Source organism: Tamandua tetradactyla, chromosome 4 (assembly GCF_023851605.1).
Source record: "Tamandua tetradactyla isolate mTamTet1 chromosome 4, mTamTet1.pri, whole genome shotgun sequence".
Lineage (NCBI taxonomy): Eukaryota > Metazoa > Chordata > Mammalia > Pilosa > Myrmecophagidae > Tamandua > Tamandua tetradactyla.
Genome location: NC_135330.1, coordinates 185,488,457 through 185,516,125, shown reverse-complemented (window position 1 = coordinate 185,516,125; position 27,669 = coordinate 185,488,457). Strand labels below are relative to the sequence as shown.

The window sequence follows — 27,669 nt, the reverse complement described above, 5'->3', positions numbered from 1 at the left end:
CTTTTACTCTTCTCTTTCCTTTCTGGGACACTGATGATTCTTATATTTGTGTGCTTCATGTTGTCCACAATTTCCCTGAGATCAAATTCAAATTTTCCCATCTTTTTGCTATTTGTTCTTTTATGTGTTCAAATTCATTTGTCCTGTCCTCTAGTTTGCTTATTCTTTCTTCTTCTTCAAGTCTGCTGTTGTGCATCTCTAGTATATTTTGAATTTGGTTTGCAGTATCTTTTATCTCTGTGCAATATCCCAAGTTTTCTATTTATTCTTTCAAATTCTTCTTTATGCTCTTCTAGTGTCTTCTTGATATACTGTATGTCATCAGTCAATCCATTGAATTTACTTAGGAGATTTGTATGAACATCTTTGATTAGTTGTTCCAAATTCTGCCTCTCCTTTGGTGCTTTAATTTTGTTATTTGGCTGGACCATATCTGCCTCCATCTTTATGTGCTTTGTGATTTTCTGTTGGCTTTGAGGCATTTGATTATCTTGATAGGATTAGTTTTGAAAGTTGATTTCTCTCGGTCATCTAAGGTTTTGCATTTGCTTTGGTTTGCCTTGAAGTTCTCCTTTTGCACTTGATTTGTCAGTAATTCCCACCAAACCAGGGCCCAGACCCCATCAGAGGACGTACTTTTACTTGGGGATTGATTGAAAGCTAGATAAGGAGCTTTCCAAATTGCACTTTGTGTTTCTTCCCAGCAAACAGAGTACTTAGGACTCCTCTTTCACTCAGGCCTATCTCCCCTGACCTGAGCTGGACGGTTACCCAGTTCAATTCCAACCAGGTCTGCTAGTCCTGGTGCACGCTGAAAGACACCAACCCCAAAGCTGAGGGGTGGGCATTGCACACCTCAGCAGTGATTCTACTTATGGAACTGATAGTTCTGGTGGCTCTCAGGCTCCTGCTTGGAATGATCTTGGGCTCTGGGACTGGATATTTCAACTGCCTGCTTAGGCACAAGGGGTCGTGGGGTATGGCATGCAGACACAGGGCACAGGACATGGCATAAGGGTGTGTGGTGTGGCACAGGGGCATAGCATGGCATGAAGTGGGACAGAGTGGCACAGAGCAGGGTACAGTGTGGGGCCACAGGTTTGGGAGCATGGGGTACAGCATGAGGGAATGGGGTGCAGGGGCACTGGGTGGGCCACAAGGGTTCTGGGAGCATGAGAGTTATGGTACAAGAGGGCCCAGGGTATGGGTCATGGGGGTACAATGGTGCAGAGCATGGGAGCATAGCATGGGATGTAGGGACCCAGGCGTGCAGGGACTGGCATGGCTTGCTTCCTCGTGCCTGTCTCTCTGTCAATGCACTCCTTAAGAGTTCCAGACCTCCATATTGAAAGGGTAGTAGTAGGCTCTGTGCACTAGCTGGATGGTCTCTATGCACAGGACAATAAGTTTGCTGGCTTCTGGGTTCCCCATGTGAAGGTCCCATGACAGGGCTGGTTTCCCAAGTTAGCTGCAGGTGCAGGCCCTTTCCTGGGCACTATTTCTTGTCCCCAGCGGAGTCACAACCAAACATACTCAACCTGTTCACTCCATCCCAATTTCTCCACTTTTTCATCCAAAACCTCCCTATACAGTGTAGAAGATCCTCTCAGGTCACTTGTGCCCTGGCTGCTGTCCCAGTCATTTGCTGTGGCTTTTGGTATGCTTTTTATTATCACTATGTACGGGCAATTTTAAACAAGTTAGTGACAACATACTTCTAAAATATATTGTTAGTCTACATTCTGAACAAGTACTGCAGTTATTATTGACCTTAATAACAACCTTGTAAGCATCAAATTACCATGGCTTTATTGCTTATCATTAAATGAACACTGCAATTTACATATCAGTTAATTTGAAAGCTTCCACTAGTACACATGAATTCAGTTATACATCTTCATTTTGAAAGTTCATAATAGTTACGCTATTATAGCTAGCTTCAGGTATAGTTCAGTTCTCCAACTTTTGTGGTACTATACATTCTTTTGTTTAAACAACATATCAGAAATAAATGATAGTACATTCATTGTAAAATGAAGAAGCAGAACGTGAGACACCTTAATCCTGTCCTTGTATATGACTACCTGGAATTTTAATCTGTTTTTAGAATTTCAAATAGTGAACAGAGTGCAAGCTGCAAGGTGTAAAATTTTTATTCAGACATTAAATATATTTGTTTCATTTAGTGATCATTATAGAAGATAACTTGTTACATGAAAACATGCTAAAATGATGCATCTAGAAGGTTAAATATACTATGTACAAGTCTATAAATCATATATTTTAATTCATTTTTAATATTCATACACATTTTATCTACCATTATACATCTGTTTTCAATTTCCCTATGCTTGAGGGCTAATATATCATTTTACAGTGGAACTTTCTGTGATCATAGAAATGTTCTGTATCTGTGCTGTCCAATATAGAAGACATGATCATTGAGTACTTGAAATATGGCCAGTGTGATTATGGAAACGAATTTTAAATTTTATTTAATTTTAATTAAAAGAGAAATTTAAAGAAGAACAGCTTATGTGTTCAGTGGTCACTGCATTGGATTGTGTAGCTCTAGAATATACTGTTTGAAATAATTTGAGACAATATGCTTAAAGAATGACTAAGAATTATGAGAATACTGCAAAACCTCACAATTCAGTCAGTCTTCAAATACCAGGACCGGGACTTGTCTCCATAGTATCACTCTAATTATATATACACACACACACAGAAAAACATATATTAAAATAAGTATATATATAATACATATAAACCCACATATTATATGTATATATACATATTTAATTTATATATATTATGCATATTTTTTCTTTTTTTGGTCTTGTTTTCTATGCATTGTATTTTTAATGTTATACATGGAACCAAACTTATTCTTTGTTAACAAACCACAAAGGTTTACTAAAATCAGACTAACATTTCTAGAGCTTTATTTTTATATAGCAATCAGCCATCTTAAAATTTTTTAAAAATCTCTATTCCTTCTTTCAGGAATTTATTTTCATTTTTATTGGCTAGATGCTTTTTAAAATAAAATTTAAGCTTTAATTCCCAGGATCTCTTCTCTCTAGCCCCACCCCACCAACATTTTTTATCTGTGCATCTTTTTTTAATACTTGAATGCTGATTTCAGAATGTTATACTAATCTACTTCCCCAAAATAAATAAATTTTGTTTCCCAGTACATTTCCTCCAAGCAATATTTTGTGTTGCTTCCAAGTATTTAATATTTTATTTTTATGATAGTAAGAAAGTGCTATTTTTACAAATATTTTTTTTTCATCAGAGTATCACTATAACAAATATTTTTTCTTGAAGTACTATTGATTCAGTTGGGAATAAAAATAAGAACTAAAATTTATTGAATTCCTACTATGTGCTAGGTGCAATTCTCTTTTTTTTCCCCAAAAACGTTGATCATTTATTTGTTCCTCAAAACTATTCACGGTTTTATGATAAGGCACAGCTAAGGCACTTCAGCAGTTTGTTTGTTTTTTTAACTGCATAAAATAATATATATACAAAGCAAAGAAAGAAAAAAGCAATAGTTTTCAAAGTACTATTCAACAAGTAGTTACAGGACAGATCCCAGAGTTTGCCATAGGCTACCATACCATCATCTCAGATATCTCCTTCTAGCTGGTCCAGAACACTGGAGGCTAGAAGGAATATATATATATCTTTTATCATCACTTTTTTTGTGTGAAAAATAACATATATACCCCAAAAAGCAATAATTTTCAACACACAGTGCAACATTTAGTTGTAGAACAGATTTCAGAGTTTGGTATGGGTTACAATGCCACAATTTTAGGTTTTTATTTCTAGCTGCTCTAAGGTACTGAAGACTAAAAGAAATAATCGATATGATTCAGAAATCATGCTCATTTCTTAAACCTTACCTTCTCTGTATAACCCCACCATCACTATCCCACCCTTTCGGGATATTTGGGCTATGCCCATTCTAACTTTTCCATGTTGGAAGGGCTGTCAATAAGAAGAAATAGGGAGATGGAACTAGCTGATGTTCTGGGACTCATTTGAAGGTTGCAGGTTTCTGGAAAGTTATCCTAGTGTAGGAAAGCTTTGTAGAATCTTAAATATTGCCCTAGGTGTTCTATAGGATTGGCTGGAATGTTTATTTTTGGATTTGGCAAGTTACAATGGGTAGCAATGTTTAACTGAAGTTTGCATAACAGTGACCACCAGAGTAGCCACTCGACTTTATTTGAACTCTCTCAGACACTGATACCTTATTTGTTATACATCTTTTCCTCTTTTTGGTCAGAATGACATTGTTGATCCCATAGTGCCAGGGCCAGACTCATCCCTAGGAATTATCTCCCACACTGCCAGGGAGACTTTCACCCCTGGATGTCATGTCCCATGGAGGCGGGGAGGGCAATGATATCACTTGCAGAGTTGGGCTTAGAGAGTGTGAGGCCACATCTGAGCAAGAAAAAAGGTTGTATGGATGTGACTCTTAGACACACCTACAGGTAGGCTAAGCTTTTCTACTATATACATAAGCTTCACAAGAGCAAGCCTCAAGATCAAGGCCTATTGATTTGGGTGTCCCTAATGTTTGACACAGTATCAGGGGTTTCCCCGGTGGTAAAGTTTCATAGTTCCATATTTTTTCTCCCATCCCTCAAGGAACTTCACCAATATTTTGATTATCTGCTTAATATATTCTGTGATTTATCCAGGCATTACATTAAGCTGTATAGGATTAAAGGCCCTCATTTGTGCCAAGTACAATTCTATGTGTAGTGTGTGGGATAATTCATTTAATCCTCAAAAAAATCCCTTTAGGGTGATGCTATTATTCTCTACTTTTGAAAGATGATGAAACTGAAGCTGATAGAGTTTCAGTAACCTGCCTTTCATTACACAGCCACCTGATAATGTTTAGATGCTAAATGAGGCACTATGGCTCCAGAATGGGTATTCTCATTCAGTGTTACTCTTCCTTTCCATTAATGGCAAGCTCTTAATTATCAAAGGATCCATAATAATTAATATTGCTTTGTTGTTATTTAACATGTTCACAGAAGTTGTTTTTATCTGTACCTTACAACATCCTTGTACATTAAATTACAAAAGAAGAAATGAAACTAAGAGGGAATGTTCTAATTTGCCAGCTGCTGGAATGCAATATACCAGAAACAGAATGGGTTTTAAAAGGGGGAATTTGTTTTTTTTTTCTAATGTTTTTTTTTAAATTTTAATTTAATTTAATTTTTTTAAATACCAAAAAATACGTAACAAATGCAAACATTCCTCTTTTGATCATTCCATTCTACATATATCATCAGGAATTCACAACATCATCACATAGTTGCATATTCATCATCATGATCATTTCTTGGAACATTTGCATCTATTCAGAAAAAGAAAGAAAACAAAACAGAAAAAAAAATTAGACATACCATACCCCTTAACCCTCCCTTTCATTGATCACTAGCATTTCAAACTAAATTTATTTTAACATTTGTTCCCCCTATTATTTATTTAAAAGGGGGAATTTAACAAGTTGCTACTTTACAGTTCTAAGGCCGAGAAAATGTCCCAGTTAAAGCAAGTCTATAGAAATGTCCAATCTAAGGCATCCAGGGAAAGATACCTTGATTCGAGAAGGCTGGTGAAGTTCAAGGTTACTCTCTCAAGTGGAAGGGCACATGGCGAACACAGAGTTTCTCTCTTATCTGGAAAGGCACATGTTGAACATGGTCAGGGTTCCTCTCTCATCTGGAAGGGCACATGGCAAGCATGGCGTCATCTGCTAGCTTCTTCTCCTGGCTTCCTGTTTCATGAAGCTCCCCAGGAGGCATTTTCCTTCTTCATCTCCAAAGGTCGCTGGCTGGCAGACTCTGCTTCTCGTGGCTATGTTGTTCTGCTTTGCAATCTCTGAATCTCCTTTCTCCAAAATGTTTCCTCTTTTATAGGACTTCAGAAACTAATCAAGACCCACCCAAAAGGGTGAAGACATGTCATCACCTAATCCAATTTAACAACTACTCTTGATTTGGTTATATCTCCAGGGAGATGATCTAATTACATACAGTATTGAATAGGGATTATTCTGCCTTTACGAAATGGGATTTTGATTAAAACATGGCTTTTCTAGGGTCCATATATCCTTTCAAACCAGCACAGGGAGTAAGAGATTGTCAAGGATTTGGGATTGGTAGAGGATCAAACAAGAATTTGAATGGAAGACTTCTGTACTGAAAAACTCAATCCAACTCAGATACATCATATTATCTCTTTGCTTTCCTATTGTGGTCAGTATAGATACCATTAAGTCTACCTCTAATAAAGAAAATTAAATTGGAAAATGAATTTTATGGTATCACTTTTATTAAAGTATGGTCATCAATGAAGGTGTCTTTGTTCTAAATTTTCTACACTCCCTGAAATCATGGCAATATATAAAGGTGAGCTTTAACTGGCAAATGGACCTGGTACTCTTGCCATTAACAGGGAAAATAAATATTATCAATTCTTAATTTTTAATTAGACACAATGCTAGGGAACTGTGAGGAAGATATGATTCTGAAAATATAGGACATTTGGTTATTGAGACTAACATTTAAGTCTCCAACAGAACTTTCTTTTAATTATGTCTGTAGAACTTTTCTCTATAAATTCAATGGGTCTCTGGCTGTCGCACTCACACATGCTTTAACAGACCTGCGATGGCTTTATTTTGCATTAAGATGTTGGCAATGCATTTGGTTAATTTGATTCTTTCCAATCTATAATTGAGAACTTAAAAAAATACACTGGTAATGCCATCCTCACCAAAAGGGGGGAAAGAAGTGTAACTATAAATAAGGTACCAGTGGCTGAGAGAGTTCAAATAGAGTTGAGAGGCTACTTTGGATGTCACTCTTACACACGACTCAATTAAAGACACTGCTATTATCATAACTTGCCAAACCCCAACCAAAACCATTTCTGCCATACCTAAAGAATACCTAGGACATTATATAAGATTCTACAAAGGTTCCAAGAACTAAGTAATTTCAAGAAACTTACAACCTCCAGATGGGTTCCTGAACCAGATAAGTCCTAAAATGCAAAGGGTCCAGACTTTCCAGAACATCAAATAGTTCCATCCCCTTATGCCATATTATCAACAGCCCTTCCAACATGAAAAAGTTAGAATGGCCATATCCCAAATACCCCTTAAGTGTGGGAGCAAGATCAAAGGTATGGTGGAGTTATACAGAGATGGTCAGGTTTAACAAATGAGTTAACCTGAATCATTATACTGATATTTCAACTAGAAATAAAACCTAAAATTGTGGAATTGTAACCCATACCAAACTTTGAATTGGTCTACAACTAATTGTTGCAATGTACTTTGAAATTTGTTGCTTTTTTTGTATATGTTATTTTCCACACACACAAAAAGAGGCAGCGTATAACAAAGAAGGTAGAATTTAACAAATATGTATGACTGCTGAATCAATACTTTGATTTTTCTTTTGGTCTCCAGTGTCTTGGAACAGCTAGAAGAAAAAAACAAAATCTGTCCTACAAGTACTTGTCAAAATGTACTTGGAAACTTATTGCTTTTCTGTATATATGTATAGTTCACATTTTTTAAAGTTTATTTATATATATATATAAATATATATATTTGTGACATGAGGAATGTCCCTGAAATACAGTACTATATAGTATACAAAGACTTACAGTGGATTTTAATTTTGTTGAAATTTGAAAGCATGATTATTGCAAATTTAAAATTAAAAAAAACATACTTTTTCTTTTTTTTTTTTTTGGTGCCATGGTCCGGGAATTGAGCATGGGTCTCCTGAATGGAAGGAGAGCATTTTACTACTGAACCACCCCTGCACCCCAACACATTTGATTTTTTTTTTTTTTTTTTTTTTTAAAGAGAGAGGGAGGAAGGGAAGGAAAGACAGAGAAGGAAGGAAGGATGGAAGGAAGGAAGGGAGGAAGAAAGGGAAACATTTTTAAACATTTTCTTGTTTTATTATATTTTGTTTGTTTGTTTGTTTTTTACATGGGCTGGGGCCGGGAATCGAACCGGGGTCCTCCGGCACGGCAGGCAAGCACTCTTGCCCGCTGAGCCACCGCGGCCCGCCCCACATTTGATTTTTTAAAAATCAATTATCATCTCACACCCACCAGAATGGCCATTATCAACAGAATAGAAAACAACATCCCCCGGAGAGGATGCAGAGAAAGAGGCACACTTATCCACTGTTGGTGGGAATGTCAAATGGTACAACCGCTGTGGAAGGCAGTCTGACGGTTCTTCAGGAAGCTAAGTATAGAATTGCCATATGACCCGGCAATACCATTGCTAGGTATCTACTAAGAGGACATGAGGGCAAAGACACAAATGGACATTTGCACATCAATGTTCATAACAGCATTAAAAAATCAATTATACTGTTGTTTATGCTGGATGCAAAATTTTTCTCAATTATCAAAAATTATTATAGTTATACATTTATTTCTATTCATAATATTTTAATGAATCTTCATTATCTACTAGATTGTTTTGTAAGTGTTGTCTCTTATTAGGGTTCTCACATTGGTATTTACAGAGTTTCAGTGACCTGAAAACTCTGCATGGATGATTAGGTTTATTAAAAACTTCATGTTTATTATTACTGAGTTGACTTTAATTTGCAAGCCCACATCTCTGTTTATTAAAAGCCAGTAATTTTGCAAGCGGACATTTGCACACCAATGTTTATAGCAGCATTATTTACAATTTCCAAGAGACAGAAACAGCCCAAATGTCCACCAACAGAGAGGCTAAACAAGCTATGGTATATACATACAATAGAATATCCCACAGCTGTTAGACAGAACAAAGTCATGAAGCATGTAACAATGTGGATGGACCTTGAGGACATTATGCTGAGTGAGAGCAGCCAGAAACAAAAGGACAAATACTGTATGGTCTCACTGATACGAATTAACATTAACGAATGAACTTGAAGAATTTCAGTTAAGAACAGAGGTCATCAGGAGATAGAAGTAGGGCAGATATTGGGTAATTGGAGCTGAAGAGATACAGATTGTGCAACTGAACTGATTGTAAAAATTCAGAAATGGATAGCACAATACTACATAACTGTAGCATAATAATGTAAGTACACTGAATGAAGCTGAATGTGAGAAGGGTAGAGGGAGGAGGCCTGGGAGCACTTAGGAAAGACAGACGTTAAAGACTGAGATGGTATATTCTAAGAATGCCTAGAGTATACAAACATAGTGACTAAATGTACAAATTAAAAAAAATGTTTTCGCATGAGGAAGAACAAAGAAATGTCAATATTGAAGGATACTGAAAATAGATGGTCTATCATATTTTAAAACTTCAACTTCTATGTGAGACTAAAGCAAAAAATGCTTATTTGGCACAAAATCTATATTTTGACCAGTTTTGCATTTGATAATATAACTTATATGGACAGGTTAATTGAATACCATAAGTACATGGAATCTTGAATAGGGCATGAGATTTTCTAGGTTTGTCCAGTGTGATGCCCCAATAAATCCCAGAATGATATGAACAGCAAATAAAGAAGTGTTTGCAAAGCCCCCTGGGGGAATGGTGAGAAAGGGGGATAATTCAACTTTCCCATTTGGAGAATTTCTGATATTCTCGCAAGCAGTGGGGTCAACCAAATAATAGGCTAAGCCCTGAATCTTGGGATTTGTTCATGTGAAACTTATCCCCACAAAGAATAGGCTAATCCTATTTAAAATTAGGCCTAAGAGTTACACCCAGAGAAACTCTTTTGTTGCTCAGATGTGGCCTATCTCTCTCTCAACCAACACTGCAAGCAAACTCACTGCCCTGCCCCTCTCTATGTGGGACATGACTACCAGAGGTGTAAACCTCCCTGGCAATGTGGGAGCTGGGACTTAGCATGAAGGGATTCAACCTCCACTGAAAAGGGGAAGAGAGAAATGAGACAAAATAGAGCATCAGTAGTTGAAAGATTTCAGAGTCAAGAGCTTATCCTAGAGGTTATTCTTACACATTATATACAAATTCCCTTTTTAGTTTAAGATGTATTAGAGAGGATAGAGGGAAATCCCTGAAAATGTAAAGCTGTGTTCAGTAGCGATGCTTCTTGAAGTCGAATGTATAATGATAGAGCTTTCACAATACGACTATGTGATTGTGAAAACCTTGTGTCTGATGTGTCTTTTATCTACGGCATGTACAGATGAGTAAAAAAAAATGCATTAAAAATAAATAGGGGGAACAAATGTTAAAACAAATTGAGTAGATTGATATACTAGTGATCAATGAAAGGGAATGGCAAGGGGTATAGAAAAAAAATAGTGGGAACAAAGGTTAAAATATATTGGGTAGATGGAAATACTAGTGCTCAATGAGAGGGAGGGATAAACGGTATGAGTTTTTTCTTTTTTCTGGAGTGATGCAAATGTTCTAAAAAATAATCATGGTGATGAATATATTACTATATGATGATATCGTCAGCCATTGACTGTACACCATGTATAATGTTTGTATGTTAAGAATGCTTGGGTCGTATGTTGTTTATTAATAAACATTTTTTTAAAAGAGTCGGTGATTTTGGGTATTCCAGAAATTGCCAAATTAACAGACCATAAAGTCTGAAACCACAGACAAGCACACATAATAAACGGTTTACTGATACAACATGTATGTTCAACAGCATTACCCGATATGGTCAATGTTTTTCTCGTCATCAACAACGAACAGTGCAAAAGGGTTGTGCAAAATCGCAACAAAATGTATGTACTAAATTAGCATTTTCATCAATCCATGAAAACGCATCTATGATGTACTGTCTCAGACGGTATGTGCTTGATTTTCATTTAACAAACCTGCGCCTTCACCGCACCCCTAGAAGAAATAATGAAATGGGTTCAAGCCGTAAAAATAAAAACAAATCATACTCTCTGTATTTCCAGGCTTTATATGGTTAAATTTCTAAGCCATCGGTTGTAATCCCTCTAACAAACGCTAGGACGAGAGGGCGGAAGCCTCACTTGGTTCTTTACCTGGGAAATTGGAAATTTTGCTGCACCATTTTGTCCGGCGAGGACATAGGTGTAGCCGATAAAAAAAAAAAAGGACCCCACCCCACCCACCCACCCGCGTGTGTTTCGCGCGCTCCGCGACCCTGGAGGCGCACCGTGTCCACACATTCCCGCGGGACGAAGCAATGGGGCGAACGGTTGTGAATTTTCCGTTCCCTTTGAGGACCAGAGTCGTAGTAGGGTGCTGCGCGGACCCGCAGACGCTGCGGAGGGAAAATGCGGCGCAGAGACGACGCCGGCGTCAGCACCGGCCTTTCAAAAGTGGACCTAGTACAGGGAGCCCGCAGCTTCCTCCATCTTGGCCGATGGAGGAGGAGCTGCGTCGGGGTATCCCGACGTCGCAACGCCCCCCACGGACCAGAGTTGCCACGGGGAGCAAGGTGCTCCCTCGGCCGACCGACAGCCTCAGCGAGGCTGACTGGGACCACCCCCAACCTCTCCGGGTGTGGCTCTGAATTGGCCCCCAGTTCCCACAGAAATCTCCACAAAATGGAGGGGGTCGTTTACTGTTATGCGATGCGCGCGGGGGATGACTCCCCACGGGCCGAGGCCGGTAGAAAGGTCCGCATATCTTCTAGAACTTTCGGTACACACCCTCGCCCGCCCTCGGCCCCAACATCCCACGATGTTTCGCTCTGCCCCTTCCCGGTCTTGGCCCTCAAGGAAACAGAAGGGCGTTTCGGCTTCGAAGCCGTCTCTTGTGGGGCAGGTACTTGCGGGTGCTGCGTGGCCAGGGGGCCTAGTCCAGCCTCGGTCCGGCCGCAGTCCGGGAAACCTCCTGGGTCTCCGAGGCCGAGTCGTGGTCACTGCCGCGGGCAGCTAAACTCCAGCACAGGGCACTGGGGTACGAACGGGGGCGGGGCGGGGCGGGGCGGGGACGGGCCAAGGGGAAGGTTATGAGGGGAGGAGAATGGGGAACCTGGGGGTGTGGCCTGCTCCTGACGGGCACCGCGTTGGACCACTCAATCGAGGGAGTCCTGAAGGAAGGCAAAGCCGTCCAATGGGCTTCCGGGAGGCGGCCGGGCCTTCCCCCACCTCGTGCTGGCCAATGGGGGCTTGCAGGCGTGGCCTAGGTTCAACCGAGCCGCCGCTGCTGCTGCTGCTGTTGCTGCTGCTGCTGCGTCTTCTGTAGCGGAGAACTAGGACTGCGCGGTACGGGTTTGTCCCTGTAACCGAGGGGGTGGGCCGGAGGAGGGGAGGGTCGCCTCACCGAACAGTAGTCAGGAACCGGTGGGGCTCATTCCCGCCAGTACCTGCCGGCGGCCCGGAGAGACGGAGGCGGTTGGGGGGCGGTTGGGTAAGTTCGAGCCCCCCAGCACCCTGGATTGTTGCGGGCTGCCGGCAGCTCACGGTCTCGGGCAGTCGGACTCGGTCCTGGTTCGGCAAACTTCCGTGCGGCTCCCGGGGCCTCGAGATCGAGGTTGGTCCGGGAACCCGGGGGTGGTGGTCCGGTGGGGTTCGCTGAGGTATTTTCGTTTCTGTCTTGGCGGGGGAGGGGCGCCCGTGCTCTGCTTGTGTTCTCCGTGGTGCTTGCCCCAGGTCTGAGGTCTTCAAGTATTTCGGGGTGCGAATGGCAGTCTTTTTCTGCCGAGCTATCCTTGTCTGTCTTCCTGGCGCTGAGCGGCTTTCACTCATAAAATCTTGTTTAGGAGAGTTTCTAATGGCGGACCTGGAGCCAGTCGCCGACTGGGGGAGGAGGGCGCCAAACCTCGGGGTCTCGGCCACTGTGAGGGGCAAATACGGAGATACTGGCGGTGCAGTAATTGAACCGCCCCTTAGCCCCAAATAGACGGGACTGACGCTAAGTGGGCAAATTTGGGAAGCAGTAGAAGTCCTTTCCTGGCGTCGAAGCTCCGTTTGCCCTCCTTCCTCCCTTCCCCAGGAACAGGCTTGGTGCACTCCAGTCTCCAATTGTGTGTTTTGAAGAAACAGATTTTGCTTTGTCGACTTGTTGCGGTCCCTACAGTTTTTTCTTTGACTTTTTAAATTGTTTTTTTCCTTTGGGGTGAGGGAGGGTGGTAGAGCGCCCAAACTCCTTGACCTCATCCCTTTGCCTCTTCCCTCTCGTGGTTAGGAGTTGCTGCTGCCTCCAGGTTGGTGGTAACCAAATCCTTTCCCTCTCTTTTTAGGACGAGGAATCAGGTTCAGCCCGATGTGGTGAAACTTTGGCAGAAGTTAAGGAGGAAAATATCCCCGTTGTGAGTCTTTTTATCTCACTTTTCTACTTAATACCCTACCGTAATAGTACGATGTTCTCCGGTAGAATTTGCTTTCTGTTATTTTGAAAGGAAAGAGCTATTTGCTTGAGTGGCAGCTGTCTCCAGAGCCAAACTCATAAGTTATGGGACACGTACCCCCATATAGTTAATGTTGGCTATAGTTTTTTAATTATTATTATTTAGTATTAATATTTTTATTGACATAAAGCAGTTGTTTATGTTAATTCAATTTTATAGTGAAAACATTTTGTGTGTAACTAGAGAAACCGCTGAACAGATAGCCTCCAACATAAAAATGGCTTGTATTTTAAATCTTCGCTGCAATTTTTACCCTCTTTAATTTTGTGCTCTATTTCGTGATTTCCCCAGCCATGTCTCTGAACACTCTAGTGCTACTAATCTTTGAATTTCCATGTTCATCGCTTACCCATCTGGAATACCAATGATAGTTTTGTGGTTTTTCATTTTAAGTTTTCTTTCTCTTGCATAATCTGTTGCCTTTTTTTTCTTTTGTCTGCTTTTCATGTTAGAGGCTTTCCTTGGTATTTTGATAATCCTTGATTGGTCTATCCATGATTAAGAATTGGACTAGAAATACCAGAAGAGTGAGTGGGGCTTTCGGTTTGAAGTTTGGCAGCAGAATGAGCTTTTGGCCAACTGATGGGGGAGACTTTGTTTGGATCTTTTCATTTTGCTGGTTCCTACTTCCACAGAGGAGAGTTGCCTGGAAGATAGAGGTCTGGCTGCCAGCACTCTCTCTGCGAATGAGGTGGGAGATAGGCCATTTAGTTTGCAAGATATTGGAAGGATTAACTTGTGCTTAGTGAGCCCAAGGCAAAGAATATTTCATTTTCTCCAAAGACTTAAAGTCGAGATTTGTGCCTGGGTGGAGAAAGGCTCATCACCATCAATGCAAAGGGATCTAAATCTCTCAACCTTCTTATTTTAGCCACCCATCCCTGGTTCCAAGGATACCTAATTTTGCAGGCTCCTGAGCCTTTTGAAGAATCTGCAGTTTAAATCAAGATGTTTCTCCAGGTTTACAGTTTGGATTCCTCAGATCTGCTGAATTAGTTAATCCCTTTTTAATTTGCTTTTCAGCTTCTAAAAAAAATTTCTTTTGGTATGAAAGTTTTAAATTTTGTTTTCTAGTCATTCATTTTTATTGTATTTTACAAGACTATTGGTGCTTGACTGATGGAAAATAAAAAACCTGGTGTTTCACTGCAGATGGACTAGGAGTTGTGGGTCTTGGTAATCGCCCCATAATCTCCTGTCCCTGAAACCAAGCTCTTTTGTTACCTTACTTTTTTTTTTTAAAGCAATTTTATGTAGCTATGTATCATGTCATCCAAAAAAACAGTGGTTCATGATGTCATCAGTATTTGTGCATTCATCATCACAATAAATTTTTGAACATTTTTCATTATTCCATAAACAATAAGCATAAGAATAAAAATTTTAAAACCCACAACATCCCATAACCTCTATCACCCCTATTATTTATTCACATTTGTCTTTATTTTCTTACTCATCTGTCCATACACTGGATAAAGGGAATGTCAGTCACAAGGTTTTCACAGTCACACAGTCATACCATAAAAGCTACGTTTAATATGGTCATCCTCAAGAATGAAGGCTACTGGATTACAGTTCAGCAGTTTCAGGCATTTCCCTCTAGCTGCTTTAATACAACAAAAATTGAAAGTTACTATCTGTATACTGCCAAAGAATAACCTCCAGAATGACTTCTCAACTCTATTTGGAATCTCTCAGCCACTGAAACTTTATTTTGTTTCATTTCTCTTCCCCCTTTTGATGAAGAAGTCTTTCTCAATTCCATAATGCCAGGACCAGGCCCATCCCCTGGTATCATGTCCCACATTGTCAGAGAGATTTACACCCGTGGGAGTCATGTCCCATGTAGTGGGGAGGGCGGTGAGTTTACCTGTAGAGGTGGTTTAGAGAAGAGGTCACATCTGAGCAACAAAAGAGGTTTTCCGGGTGACTCTTAGGCATAATTACAAGTAGGCTTGGCTGCTCCTTGGCAGGAGTAAGTTTTATAAGGGCAAACCCCAAAATCAAGGCCTTGAAGGCCTGTTAAGTTGGTAGTCCCCAGTGCTTGTGAGAATATCAGGTCTTCCCCAAGTGGGGAAGTTTATCAGCTTCTAGAATTTTGATGCTTTTATGTGCTTGTTCTTTCCTGTAGGTTTATGACTTTTTCTTAAAACTTTACTATTGTTTCAATGGGATTTAAGAGTGAGTGAAGTTAGTTGTGTGTGATCAATCCACCATCATAATTGCTACCTGGCTATCGATTTCTAGACTGTAATTTTATACCCAGGCACTGTAATGATTCTACTCCTAATCAATATTTAAATTGATTTTTTTCTCCTGTCTCATTATAAATGCTAGTACCGCTAGAGATTTGATACATCATTATTTTGTTTCTGATTTTAAATAGGAATATTTGTAGTATTTCCCCATGAAACTGGCTTTGGGGCGGGGATTATGTTTATATAAATATAAATATTTTTGTGTCGATAAAGAGCTATCCCTTATTCCTGTATTAAGGACTTTTTAAAACTAGTGATTAACAAGTTTTATGTAGCATAATCCAAATTATCTTTTATAAAATTTAGATGTCACAGATGAGCTTATAAGTATATGCAAAAAAAGGAGCCTTGAAATACTAAATATTTTTAAATTCTTGGTGTGTTGATATTTGAAAGTTTTCATAAGCTGTTAATTTTTCCTTTTTGTCATGGGCTAAACTTGTCATCATTTATTCCTCCATATTTCTATTTTAACAACTCCTTTTCAACTGGTTCTTTATAATAGAATATGTGAGTTCTACTTAATTATACATAAATCTGATTAAATATTGAGTGGTTACTAAATTATTCAAGAAATTTTTAAATTTCAGATGATTTCAGGAAAAATTAAGGATATTCAGTTATAACTTCAAAGAATTCAGCAAAAATTTTTGTATGTTTTAACAAGCATTTTAAAAAACATTATGAGATATTACTGAAAGTAGTCTACCAGAATGGCAATGTAATAAGGCAAAATACCCTTATTTATATCATAGTTTTAGTGTTAGCTCTTATCATTATCACTGATTAACTAGAGATAGTTTGCCTTTTAAGAATCTTGTTTGGGTTTCAGCCTAACTTTTTTAAAAACTTTTTTTATTGTATAGTATAATATATATACAAAGCAAAGAAATTAAAAAACAATAGTTTTCAAAGCACTCTTCAACAAGTAGTTATAGGACAGATCCCAGAGTTTGTCACGAGCTACCATACGATCCTCTCATATTTTTCCTGCTAGCTGCTCCAGAATAAAGGAGCCTACGGGGCTTAAGAATTTTTTTATCATCACAATTGACTTTTTTTCCTTCTTTTTTTTTGTGAAAAATAGCATATACAAAAAAAGCTATAAATTTCAAAGCACAGCATCACAATTAGTTGTAGAGCATTTCAGTTTAACATGGGTTACAATTTCACAATTTTAGGTTTTTAGTTCTAGCTGCTCTAAAATACTGGAGACTAAGAGATATCAATTTAATGATTCACCATGCATATTCATTTGTTAAATCCTATCTTCTCTATATAACTCCACTATCACCTCTGATCATTCCATCCCTCTCTTTAGGGGTGTTTGGGTTATGGCCATTCTAACGTCTTCATATTGGAGGGGTCTATCACTAATATGGGGTAGGGAGATGGAACTATCTGATGTTCTAGAGAGGCTGGGCTAGGCTTTAGGACTTATCTGGAGCAGAGACCCATCTGGAGGTTGTAGACTTGTGGAAAGTTACTCTGGTTACACAGAACCCTTGTGGAATCTTATACATTGCCCTAGGTGTTCTTTAGCATTAGCTGGAATGGTCCTGGTTGGGGGTTGGCAGGTTATGATATGTAGCAAGGTCTAACTGAAACTTGCATAAGAGCAATCTCCAGAGTAGCCTCTCTACTCTATGAACTCTCTCTGCCACTGATACTTCATTAGTTACACTTCTTTTCCTCCTTTTGGTAAGGATGGAATTGTTCATTCCATGGTACCACGGCTGGATTCATCCTTGGGAGTCCTCTCCCATGTCGCCAGGGAAACTTTCACCCCTGGATGTCATGTCCCATGTATTGGGGAGAGCAATGATTTCACTTGCAGAGTTGGGTTTAGAGAGACCAAGGCCACATCTGAGGAACAAAAAAGGTCCTCCAGAAGTAACTCTTAGGCATGCCTTTCAGTAGCCTAATCTTCTCCACTATCTACATAAGCTTCACAAGAGTAAGCCTCATGATCAAGGGCATGGCCTATTGATTTGGGTGTCTCTAAAGTTTGACATAGTATCAGGGGATTCCCTAATGGTAAGGTTTAATAGTTCCATATTCTTTTCTCCCATCCCTCAGGGGACTTTCCCAATACTTTTTGATTATCTGCTTAATATACTGTAGGATGTATCCAGGCATTACAATAATCTTTACAGAATTAAAGGACCTCTTTCTTTTTCTGGGCTCCCTGTGTTTCAAATGCTCAAATGAGCTATACAAATAGGTTGAATTAGATTATGCATACAGAAAATTTCCATTCCAGACCAAAGAAACCTTTCTTCCATTGGTCTCAAAGAGTATGGTTCTAAAACATAGGCACGGTCTTCCTTACCCCTATGTTCTGAATTACTTTAACCCCAACCTGTTTGGTTTCGTTCTTATCTCTAAATATCAGGTTATATATATAAAACAGCCTCTCAAAATCCAGAAATAATAATCACCACTCTGGACTTAATGTGTCTGCTGTTAAAGCTTACATTCTTGGCCCCTGTTTTCTTATAAGCGTTTTCTAAAGGTGACCATACTATTCCTGTTCTTTTGTTTCTGGTTTATTTTGTCTCACCAAATGTCCCACATGTTCATTCACATCATTGCATGCCTCATGACTCTGTTCCTTTTTGTAGCAGCACCACCTTCGTTCATAAGTATGAACACCATTGTTCGCCAATCTCCCTCTCTGTCAGTGCATCCTTCAGCCACCTGCATTCACCAGGCATCATGTAGAGGGCCCACAGTCCATCAGCATTCTCGATTATAGATGATTTCAATGTTCCTGAGAGAATGAAAACCAATAAATACACCCTCACCAAATAGGAAATCTAACTCTTGTCTCTCTCCTACATTATTTACCTCTGCTATTGCAGTGGTAGTACTGATGGTTTCCTTTTGAACATAGCTCATAGTGTGCAATACCAGTTTTCCTCCTGTGCCCTGGACTTAAACACGCTTTGTACAAGAATCATATCTTTAAAATAAGACCTAGTAAGAGGAAGTATCTTCCTAAACTTTACACCCAAAGCTTAAGCAACAAAAGAAAAAATAGATAAATGGGGACTCCATTGATAAGGTAGACAAAAGGAGCATCAGACACAAGGCTCTCACAACCACACATCACACTGCGATAGCCATATCATCATAGAATTATCTTCAAGAAACATGGCCACCAGAGCACAGCTCCACATTTTCAGGCAGTTCCCTCCATTACATTACAACTTGAATAACAAGGTGATATCTATTTTATGTGTAAGAATAACATCCAGGATAACCTCTCGACTCTTTTTGGAATCTCTCAGCCACTGAGACTTTATTTTGTCTCATTTCGTTCTTCCCCCTTTTGGTAGAGAAGATTTTCTGAATCCCTTGATGCTGTCTTTGAAATAATTCTTGTAAGAACTAATTCGAATTTCAAGTGTGAGTCAGTGGGACACGTAGGTCTATACAACCCCTTCAATCTTGTTCATCTTCAATATGGTAATATTACTTCTAGGCCCACCAGAGAATCACCTTCACTCCTATCTATTCCCTTACATTGGAGTTCAACCTCATTAGCTAACAGTTCACCCATCTTTAGCTTCTATGTATCTCTAAGTCCCCTATATTCTGTATTATAAGTCTCTGATTATACCTTTATGCTGGTCATAAAAGTGGAATCATATGGTATCTATCCTTTTGCAATTGTGAATAATGCCGCTATGAACATTGGTGTGCAAATGTCGGTTTGTGTCGTTCTGTGTACATACCAAGTAGTCCTATTATTGGGCAACTCAATATTTAGTTTCCTAAGGAACAGCCAAACAGTCTTCCATAGTGGCTGCACCATTATACATTCCCATCAGCAGTGCATAAGTGTCCCAGTTTCTCCACATCCTCCAACTTTTATAGTTTCCTATTTAATAGTAACCATTCATATAGGTGTGAGGTGGTACCTAATTGTAGTCTTGATCTGCATTTCCTTTATAGCCAGAGAAAATGTGCATCTCTTCATGTGCTTTTGAGCCATCTGTATTTGCTTTTCAACAAATGCCTATTCATATTTTTAGCCCATTTATAATTGGGTTGTTTGGTCTTTTGTTGTGCATTGTATAATTTCTTTGTATGTGCGGGAAATCAAACCTTTGTCTGGTAGGTGATTTCCAAATATTTTCTCCCATTGAGTTGGTGCCTCTTCACGTTTTTGATAGTCTTTTGAAGTGCAGAAGCATTTGATTTTGAGGAGTTCCCATTTATCTATTTTTCTTTTGTTGCTTGTGCTTTGGGTGTAAAGTATAGGAAGTTACCTGCTCTTACTAGGTCTTGAAGATGTTTCTCTACATTTTCTTCTAGAAGCTTTATGGTGCTAGTTCTTCTATGAAGGTGTTTGATCCACTTTGAGTCCATTTTTGTGTAGGGTATAACATAGGGGTCCTCTTTCATTCTTTTTGCCCAATTATTGAAAAGACTATTTTGTCCCAGTTATTTAATCTCCATATATTTGTGAATGTTTGAGGTTTTTGGTGGTTGAGATCCACCTTCATCCCATTGTGATGAGAGAAAGAGCTTTGAATTTCAGTGTTTTTAAATTTATAAAGTCGTGTTTTGTGCCCCAGCATATGATTTATCCTGGAGAATGTTCCATGAGCACTAGAGAAGAATGTATATCCTTGTGCTTTGGAGTGTAATAACCTACATATGTCTGTTAGGACTAATTCATTTATCAAGTTATTTAACTTCTCTATTTCCTTGATGATCTGCTGTCTGGTTGTTCTGTCCATAGAGGCGAGTGGTGTATTGAAGCCTCCTACTATTATTATTGAAACATCTATTGCTCCTTTTTCCATTGTCTGTCTATTGTACTTTGGAGCTCCTTGATTAGGAGCATAAACATTTATGATTGTTGTATCTTCTTGGTGAATTGACCCTTTAATTAGTATATAGTGTCCTTCTTTGTCTCTTATGACATCTTTACATTTAAAGTCTTTTGTCCAATATTAGTATAGCTACCCCTGCTTTCTTTTGGTTTTAACTTGCCTGGAAAATCTTTTTCCATCCTTTCACTTTCAATCTATTTGTATTCCTGTGTCTAAGATGAGTCTCTTGTAAGCAGAATATAGCTGGATTTTGTTTCTTAATCCGTTCTGCCAATCTGTATCTTTTAATTGGTAAATTTATTCCATTAATATTCACAGTTATTTCTGAAAAGGTGTTTCTTAATTCCACCATCTTATCTTTTTTATTTTATTTGTCAGATCTATATATTCTTTTCCCTCTTTCTCTTTGTATTCTTTAAATTATCCTTAGTGGTACTCTTCAATTCTGTGCCCTCCTCCAGACCTCCCTCTCCTGTCTATTTTTTTCAGCAGGCAGAACTCCTTTAAGTATTTCTTGTAGGGCCGGTCTCTTGTTGACAGATTCTTTGTCTGTGAAAACTTTAATATCTCCCTCAGTTTTGAACGATAATTTGGCTGGGTACAGAATCTTTGGCTGAAAGTCTTTCTCTTTTGGAATCTTGAATATATCATACGACTGCCTTCTCGCCTCCAGATTGCTAGTTGAGTAGTCTGAACTCAGTCTAATTTGGTTTCCCTTGTATTTAGTAGATTGTTTTTCTCTTGCCGCTTTCAGGATTTTCTGCTTCTCTTCAACATTTGACAGACTGATTAGTATGTGCTTTGGGGGGCCTATTTGGAGTTATTCTGTTTAGAGTTCTTTGCGCTTCTTTGACTTGTATATTTATGTCCTTTATGAGAGTTGGGAGGTTTACCCGGATTATATCTTCAGTTACTCTTCCTAGCCCTTTACTACTCTCTTCTCCTTCTGGGACATCGTGATTCTTATATTTGTGTGCTTTGTTTTATCTATCATTTTCCTGAGATCCAGTTCAGTTTTTCCATCTTTTTTGCCATTTACTGTTTTGAGTCTTTGAAGTCAGGTATCCTGTCCTCTATATCATGTATTCTTTCTTCTGTCTCCTCAAATCTGGTGTTGTGTGCCTCTAGTATGTTTTGTTTTGTTTTTGCATGGGCAGGCACCGAGAATTGAACCTGGGTCTCTGGCATGGTAGTTGAGAACTCTGCTTGCTGCTTGCTGAGTCACCGTGGCCTACTCTGTAGTATGTTTTTTATTTGGTCAACAGAGTCTTTAATCTCTGTGATATCTGCTATTTTTCTATTTATTCTTTCACATTCCTCTTTTTGCTCTTCTGCTTCTTGATCTCCTTTATGTCATTTGCTATCCCACTTATTTTATTAACTAGAGTTGTATGAACATCTTTGATGAGGTGTTCCAACATCTTTGTCTCCTCTGGTGTTTTTGCTTGGTCATTAGGCGGGGCTATATCTGTCTACATTATTATATGCTTAGTGATCTTCTGCTGTCTTCGTGCCATGTAAATATCTTGATTGATTTACTTTGGGAATTGATTTCTTTTAGTAGTCTAAGGCCTTTTGTTTGGCAATGGTTGTATGCAAGGAGCAGGGCACAGGGTGGGGCACTCAGTGCAGTGATTTGTTTCAGGGCAGGTATAGGTGCAGGTTAGGGATGTTACACTGATGCTTGTGAACGTGGGTGCCCAGCAGCCAGAGAGGATGTAGCTGTGCGGGTGCACCAGTCTGTGGAGCATAACCCTGGTGTGCGCTAGGCTAAGGCACGGGGCCTTTTGTGCACATGCATAGAGCTGTGGCAGCAGGGTGCAATTATGTGTTCGTGAATTGGGGGCAGATTTGACCCTGGTGAGCACTTTCTCAGAGCTGAAAAGTGTGGCTGAGGACCGGTTCTAGGACTGCTGTAAAATGTGCTTCCCAGAGCTAAACGACATGAAGGGGGCCTGTGCACATGTGTGGTCTTAGGAGTGCTATAAACTGATGTGCAGAGCTCAGGGGGGTGGGGTGAGACTGTGCAACACCATGGGCACGGGGGCAGGGATAGCCTAGGTATGGAGGTTAGTGTCCGTGGCCTTTATGTGCTGGCAAGAGCCTGTAGTGAACAGAAAGGGGAAGGTATTGTTTGGGAGGGGTTCAGGAGAGCTATGGGTTGGGCTGCACTTTGGGTGGGGATGGGGGGCAGGTGCATGCACTGGGAGCTGTTGGGATGGGGATGCCTGGAGCACGGGGAATGGGAGTGAGTGATATGGTTCGGGTGTGTGGGGTGTAGGGTGAGTCGCCAGTCAAGGGGCTACATTGATGAGGATAGTGCGCCCAAGGAATGTGGCCTGGCTTACTTCCTAGTCCCCAGCTCCTGTCTGTGTACTCCTGCGGGCTCTGTGCTAGGCCCCTGCTCTCTGTCTCTCAGTTCCTAGGCCTATGTAACCCATCTGGTGCAGAAGGCTCTTCCAGGTCAGCCACACTCCCAGTTCGCAGCCTCACTCGCCCTCTTGTCCTTTCTCTAACTTTTCCATGTAGTGGGGCTAATCTCAAGCTACTCTGTTTGGCCATCTTCCTGGTAATCTAATTTTGTATTGACCTTTGTGTGCAGGTTTTCCATAGATTTTTATACTGATGTATAATTTTTTAATGTTAGTTTCATTGTATCAAAAAAATCAATCAAATACTGAGTAGTAGTTATAATAAGGCCTAAGGTGAGTAAGAGGCCACAAGAATATTAGGTAAATGTTTAAATTTAATTGGATAAATGTTTTTAATTCTAGGGTATGGGCAAAGTATTTCCCTAAAAAGTTTCCTATGGGAAAAGGATTTACTTTTTTTTTTTAATTAATTATTGTTACTATTATTATTATTTTTATTTTATTTTATTTATTTTTGGTGCTGTTTAATATGGTCCCAGTGTAGTGTGCTAGGGACTTGCATTTCCTCTTATCTCAGTAAAAATCTCAGAATCATATATTATTCCCCTTTACAGTTTGTGATTTAGAAAACTAAACTCAATTGAGGGGAAGTAATTTGTCTAATGCCTTACATTAATTGACTATACGGTCACTTTTCTGCTTTTGGACTATATTGTAGAAATGGTTGACACTTTTACATGGCCTTCAATTTATGGAATTTAGGAAATGCTTAAAGGTTAAATTATATATGCAATATCTTTACAGTAGTGGTTTAACTTACTTTATAATCTTGTATTTAAAAACAGCAAATACTTATTCCTTTTTAGGGGTAGATAACCACAGCGAATTGAGGGAGGGTAAAGAATTCCTTTTCTATTCTGTGCTTGCTTTGGAGAAGATGAAAGTGGAATCTAGCATCCACTAGGGGGTACTGTAGAGTCATTTATAGCTCTTTTCCAGTAATTGTTCTTTTCTGCTTTAGGTTTATTCAAATATAGAAAGAACAGAGAGAACTTATATATGAACAACCTTTATATTTCATAATTCTGTATGTTTAGGCCAGATTATTGCTTCTTTTCTTCGAAAATGAACATCATAGTGAGGATACTGCATGATGAACGAGGGTTATCCTTTTGGTGTTTCTTTTGTAAATGTTCTTTTAACTGTTCTTTAGGTTTATTATGTCTTTATCTTTGAAGCATCCTTATTTGAATGTTGACCTTATTTTAATGAATTGATTCAGTAACATATAAGTGATTTCTTTCTTTATTGTTTTCCATATTAATTGCATGTATTTTATGTCTACAGAATAGGTTCAAGAGTTAGGATTTCTTAGATTTGAATCCTGACTCTGCTCTTTCCAGCAGTGGAAACTTGGAAGGTTATTTATCTTTTGCGTCTTAGAAAATTGATTAAGTAGGAAAAGTAATAGTTCCTACCTCACTTAGTTAATATATTTAACAGCATAACACATTCTAAGAAGAAGCATTACCTATTACTGCATTAGAAAAATTTTATCTATTGAAATTAGTCAAGAAAATTTAGAATAAATATCTTACTTACAAAAGGGGAAATTTTAGATTGTATATATGTTTACTAGAATAAAAATTAAAACACCGTAGGACCGTACGACATAAATAGGGTACCTTAAGGTAAACCAAGGACTATAGTGATAGTATAATTATAATATTGTTTTATCAGTTTGTAGCAGGTGTACTACACTAATGCAAGGTGTTAGTAATAGAGGGGTTATGTGAGAACTCTGAATTTTCTGCATGATTTTTCTCTAAACCTACAATTTGCAATTGAAGCATTTTTTTAATTCTGCATATTTCAGTGAGATATTTAAAATGGAATGGCAACTACCTTATTGAGTGAGTTTTAATCATACAAAGCTTATACAGTTCCCATTCCCTTCACTCTTTTAGTTTCTGCTTTTCTAAGCATTGTGGCTAGCACATATAAACTACCTTATCCATCATTTCTTTGTGCTTGCCTACATTCCAGTATTCCTTACTTTATCTCTTCTTCCCTTTGTCCTTAAACGTGATCAGTTTCAGTCTCCCATACATATTTTCTCATCTGCTCAAAAGTCTTGCTCCATCAGTTTTTCATTTCTTTGAATTCTTCAGCTATTGTCTCTCTGATGGATCCTTTCTTTTTCATACCCAGTGCATGGTAGGTACACAGAAATGTTTGTCGAATAGTGCGGTTAAAAATGTGGAGCGTAGAATTAGAACCCTGAGTATGTATCTTACCTGGGCTAATCTAGAACAATTTAGTTATCTTCTCCAGGCCTCAGTTTCTGGATCTTAAAATGGTTCAAATTATACTGACGTCATGGGGCTATTCTGAGAACTTTACCTAAAGAGCCTGTAGCATAATGTTTGACATAAGAGGGCTTGAGCTTCACATGATTATGTTGGAATCAGAATTTGAAAAATAACCTAGACATTGGGAAGATAGTGATTGGACGACATTATATTTGCTTTAATAGATTTAAGTGTATGGAATTTAGTGGATATATTTGGACCATGAGTTTTTGGTCTTGATGTGATTATTTTATTACTTTCTAATTCAAAGGAAAACTTATGTGTGTTTTCATTGTCAATGATGAGTAGATTAAATTGAGATTACATGAAATTGAGTAGATTTTTCTAAGGAATTACAAAAATTGGATAATTAACTTCCATCACACTGAAAAAGTATATATATATTTTTAGTTAACATTAAATGATGAATGGAAGAGAAAAACAAAATGAATGTCAGTTGCTCCCTACTAGTCAGATAAGAAGCATATAAAGAAAAGAATGTAAGAACTACTTTCATGTTATTTCATTGCGGTAAAATAATCATACTTTTTTTTCTTTTCTCTGTTTTGACAGATCTTTGACATGGATACATGTTCAGTAGGAGGATTAGAATCAACTGAACAGAATCCTCTTTTATTAGAGAGTACAACTATGGCACCTAGTCTCATGAATGTAGGGAATACATTTGGTAATCCAACTAGTCCTTTAGTTAATAGATCTAGAAACTCTTCAGTGGAAGATGACGATGATGATGATGTTGTATTTATTGAATCTATACAACCTCCTTCAATTTCTGCACCAGTGGTTGCTGAGCAAAGAAATGTTAAATTTACGTCATCAAAAAATACAAAGCTGCAGGGAAATTATTCTGTAATTCTTCCTTCTTCAAGGGATTTCATTTCTGAGAAGGGAAATAAAAGCGAGACAATTGTCATTGATGATGAAGAAGACATAGAAACTAATCAAAGGAAGGAGACTAATTTTTCCAGTTTTAATGAATGGGGACTTCCTGGAACTAAAATCAGAACCAAAGATTTGGATTTCTCCACTTCCAGTCTTTCAAGAAGTAAGGTAAATGAAGGAATGGGTAGTAGTGTTATCACTGCACAGTTGACTCTGAAATTCATATTACTAATGTTACAACCTTAGAAACAGGTATAAGCTCTGAATGCTGGGCGAGATACGAACTTAATGATTACACATATAACATCACTGTAGAATTCCAACTTGGGAGATGTCGCTAAAGGACTTCAGTCAAGTTAATTTTGGTGTTAATATACAAACGTACACCCGTCTTTAACTTCACAGACCAAGACTGGAGTAGGACCTTTTAATCCTGGTAGAATGAATGTGGCAGGAGATGTATTTCAGAATGGAGGATTTGCAACTCAACATAATCCTGGTAAGCAGTAAGTAACATTAAGTATTTTCATTATACTCCAAGTAAATAAACTTTTGGCAGTTTTTTTTTTAAAGCAGCTTTATTGAGATATATTCACGTACCAAACAGTCCATCCAAAATGTACAGTCAGTGGCTTTTAGTATAATCACAGAGTTGTGTATTCATCACCACAATCAGTTTTTCACCCCTTAGCAATCACCTCTCAATCCCTATATCCTTCCCAGCCCTTCATAGCCAGTAATTAATTATCTCTATAAATTTATTTATATTTACATTTTATATAAATGAAGTAAAATAATATGTAATGTTTCTGTATGGTTTCTTTCACTTACTATGTTTTTTTGATTACTATTTTTAAGATTATGTAAGCTGTAGGTTTACATATAAAAAATAGTGATACCATATACTTCTCTATTAACATTTTGTATTAGTATGGTATCTTTGTTACAGTTGACTAAAGAATATTAAAATATTGCTGTTAACTGTAATCCATTAGTTTACATTAGGTCTATTTTTTCCATATAGCACTCTATTATTAACAGCTTGTAGTAATAGTGTTGTACATTCATTAAAGAACTCTTATATAGGTGCAATTAACAACCTTAATCATCCACTGTATTATTAAACAGTCCCATGTTTCATTTAACTTTCCTTCTAGTAATAAACATGACCCAAAACTTCTCCTTTCAACCACGTTCACAAACATAATTCAGTGCTGTTAATTATACTTGTCATAATGTGCTACCATCAGCAGTATACATTTTGAAATATTTATAATCGACCTTAGTAGAAATTCTGCACAAATTAAGCATCAGCTGCCTATTCCCTATCCCCATTCTAGCCCCTGGTAAATGTATTTTCTAAATTCTAACTGTATGAGTTTGCTTATTATGATTAGTTCATATCAGTGAGATCATACATTTGTCATTTTGTGTCTGACTTATTTCATTCAACGTATTGTCCTCATGCATCAAGATTCATTCCTTCTTAGAGTTGATTAATATTTTATTATATGTATATTCTACAT

General features: G+C 38.4%; 1 protein-coding gene and 1 long non-coding RNA gene across 15 annotated transcripts in view; one reads left to right on the top strand and one right to left on the bottom strand.

The window, feature by feature from the left end:
• Positions 1-8,148: 8,148 nt before the first annotated feature.
• On the bottom strand, positions 8,149-12,558 carry LOC143681609 (uncharacterized). The gene is made up of 3 exons (XR_013174752.1): positions 12,035-12,558; positions 11,211-11,318; positions 8,149-11,076 (listed from the first exon to the last, which is right to left on the bottom strand). It is a non-coding gene; the product is annotated as an uncharacterized LOC143681609 (long non-coding RNA).
• LOC143681607 (zinc finger MYM-type protein 5-like) overlaps positions 11,212-27,669 on the top strand; it is a 53,757-nt gene continuing 37,299 nt past the window's right edge. The window contains exons 1-4 of one of the 14 annotated variants that reach the window (XM_077158778.1): positions 11,212-11,676; positions 13,245-13,313; positions 25,814-26,311; positions 26,549-26,642. In XM_077158778.1, coding sequence (XP_077014893.1) covers positions 11,332-11,676; positions 13,245-13,313; positions 25,814-26,311; positions 26,549-26,642 — 1,006 coding nt within the window. In that variant the 5' untranslated portion in view covers positions 11,212-11,331. The other 13 variants (XM_077158786.1, XM_077158787.1, XM_077158788.1 and 10 more) reach the window with 13 other exon arrangements.